The sequence below is a fragment of the Priapulus caudatus genome, unplaced genomic scaffold (genome assembly GCF_000485595.1).
Source record: "Priapulus caudatus unplaced genomic scaffold, Priapulus_caudatus-5.0.1 Scaffold874, whole genome shotgun sequence".
In the NCBI taxonomy this organism is placed as follows: Eukaryota; Metazoa; Priapulida; class Priapulimorpha; order Priapulimorphida; family Priapulidae; genus Priapulus; species Priapulus caudatus.
This window is the reverse complement of record NW_014577935.1, coordinates 50,366-53,059: the sequence shown is the minus strand read 5'-3', so window position 1 is coordinate 53,059 and position 2,694 is coordinate 50,366. Positions and strand designations below refer to the sequence as shown.

Sequence of the window (2,694 nt, the reverse complement as noted above, 5' to 3'; positions counted from 1 at the left end):
TGCATGTTTGCATGTTTGCATGTTTTCTCTGTGCGGACGACGTAATATTACGTGCTTGTGATCGGACCGCTTGTGACAGCTCGCTGTTCAAGACACCCGTACACTGTCACTGTACAGCATTGCAGACTTCCAAAAAAAAATTCTGCGCTGATGAAATTCAACTTGTACATCTCATATGGGAAACTATGCCGAAATAGCTACTGAATATTTAACTTGATTATTACATGGTTCGTTCTACTTACATTATTGGGCTTACAAAAATCTCAGACACACACACAGGGAACAAACATACACAGAACAAAGCCAAAACAAAACAGCGCCCCCTATTTTCAGGCAAATCTTTAGCTTTTTAGGTTTTTTTTGTCTTTTTTAAGACCGAACAAACGGTTTTCAACCGAGTATAGTTTAGAACCCGTCCCGTGTACTCATCGATCTCTTCTGTGAATTTGGCGCTATTTGAATCTAAACTGACGGAGCCTTTCATTAACATACATACATACATACATACATACATACATACATACAACATTCGCCAAATTATAGTAAGATACGTTAAAGGCCGCTCGTAGATGCACCGGGTTTTAGCAACACCACAATTGAAGCTATGTGTCTACTGTCCGCCGGAAATGAGTGAATTTCCTCTGCCATACGGGACGCATTTTAATCTCGAGAAACCCGGAACGAGAACTATACTCAGCCAGGTTAGCAATTACGTGCTCAACATATATTCCCGCTAAACATACACACGTGCTTACAGCTGAACCTAACTACCTAACTCTAATGGAGACATCCCAGCGGGCAAAATGCGGTTAAAACAAATAACCAGAGACCATAGAACAGATTCTATTAGTGTTCTATTGTCTCTGAAATAACGTTGAAACGACGGCCGGAAATCGACGTTAAAATAACGCGGAAAAGGATTTTATTTGAAGATTAAATCAACGTGGGAATATTAACGTTGTTTCAATGTAGAAATGAATGCCAATGTTGTCTTAACGTTAATACGACATGAAGAATGTTCCTCGCAGAAGACTGTAGGCATGCCAATGTCGGTTAACAACATCGAATAGAAGTTACACTTTCGCCGTTAAGCGGACGCTGTCTTTTTGGTAGCAAATGTAGTAGTAATTCCAGATTCAGTAGTCGAGCAGGCAGATAAATTTTCACGTATTAAATCTTACAATTGTTATAACGAGGTGCTTTAGTAATTCTAGATTTCTCAACAATTTATTTCTCAGATAAGAGGGGAGTGCTGCGATGCCATCCTGATCTGGCGGGATCGCTGGCCGAGGCAGGAGAGGTGACGGATGAATCTATGCACGAACAGCAAAGTGCGGGACTGCTGACTCTCACGTCCACAGAGCGACAACGCCTGCGCACCGCCAACGATGCGTACAAACACAAGTTCGACTTCCCCTTCGTGGTCTGCGCGAGGGAGAACAAGAAGGAAGTCATAATGACCGAAATCGAACAAAGATTGTCGAACGAACCCGAGCAGGAGTTGTCGACTGGCATCGCTGAAGTGAAGAAAATCTGCTATTACAGAATTTTAAGTATCGTATCGATTAATTCAGGTAATTCGAATATGTAGGTATGCAGGAAAAAATGCTTAAAATATCTACCACTACAATCATGCATTTTTTGCATGTTATAGACCCACCTGTAATTGTAGCGTCCGGTACCTATATCTCTCTAGAAAAGTTACTAGATCTTATTTATTAGCACATTTATTAACATCGTACAACAGACAAACGCTACACTAAATAATTGTTAGTACGCGTCATGTCTTGACGACGACGTCAGCCATCTTGTTTTCTGCTCTGCGGTATCATCCACTTACTAGTTTTTTCACTCGCGTAACTATTGTAAAACTAGAAGAGTAGTGATATTATTGTAGATTAATGCAGAACTAACGATTGAAAAAAACCAGATTTTTTCGCACTTATCGTCTTTTGTTTTACTCACCTGTGATTTTACTCGTGTAAACTGATATTTCGTTTGATATAGATGATGTGTACGTACTACAGTTGCAAGCCTGCATTTAATAATGTAATAATTTAATATTTTAATATTATCGAAATTTTATAATTGTTGTAATAATATTTTAATAACTGATGTGATAAAGCTATAGGAATCCAACAATAGGGTGTTTATTTGTCTTTGCTAGCACAAGTAGGTACTTGATTTGTCAGGGGCCGGTGCAAACAGTGCATATAACAGCAACCTAATAAAAATATGAGAAAATTAGAAACAACCATTACGATTGCAATATACTATCTTGTTATGATATCTTTACAGGTCCTCACATTTGTTTTGTTTATTAAAACATTCACGCGACCACTCACGCATAACCTTTGTTCTCTTGCCGTTGGTCGGCGCTAGTGTCGCGCTCTAGACGTGGGCGTGTGCCCCGTGACTTGATCATCGTATAAAATGGCATCATCACTCGTATCATCAATAGCTTCGTCGAATGAAAAGTTTTCTCAACACTGATTGACAAGTCGAGGGAATTCGCACTGACATGCTATACTGCCGCAACTGTGACGTGATTGTCAACCCCAAACTCATCCCGATAACTTATAGCTGGCGAATGTAGGCGATAGCGGTGGATTTGGTTGCTAACTACCAGAGCACGTATATTTATATGTACGTGCTCTAGCTGCTACCCATCCTATACAAATAGATGTGAAACCT

General features: G+C 39.9%; 1 protein-coding gene across 1 annotated transcript in view; it reads left to right on the top strand.

The window, feature by feature from the left end:
• LOC106814133 (2-oxo-4-hydroxy-4-carboxy-5-ureidoimidazoline decarboxylase-like) overlaps positions 1–2,255 on the top strand; it is a 10,809-nt gene extending 8,554 nt beyond the window's left edge. Inside the window, exon 2 of the mRNA XM_014818418.1 lies at positions 1,239–2,255. Within this exon, the coding sequence (XP_014673904.1) occupies positions 1,239–1,591 (353 nt within the window). The 3' untranslated portion in view covers positions 1,592–2,255. The remainder of the gene's footprint in view (positions 1–1,238) is intronic.
• Positions 2,256–2,694: the final 439 nt, after the last annotated feature.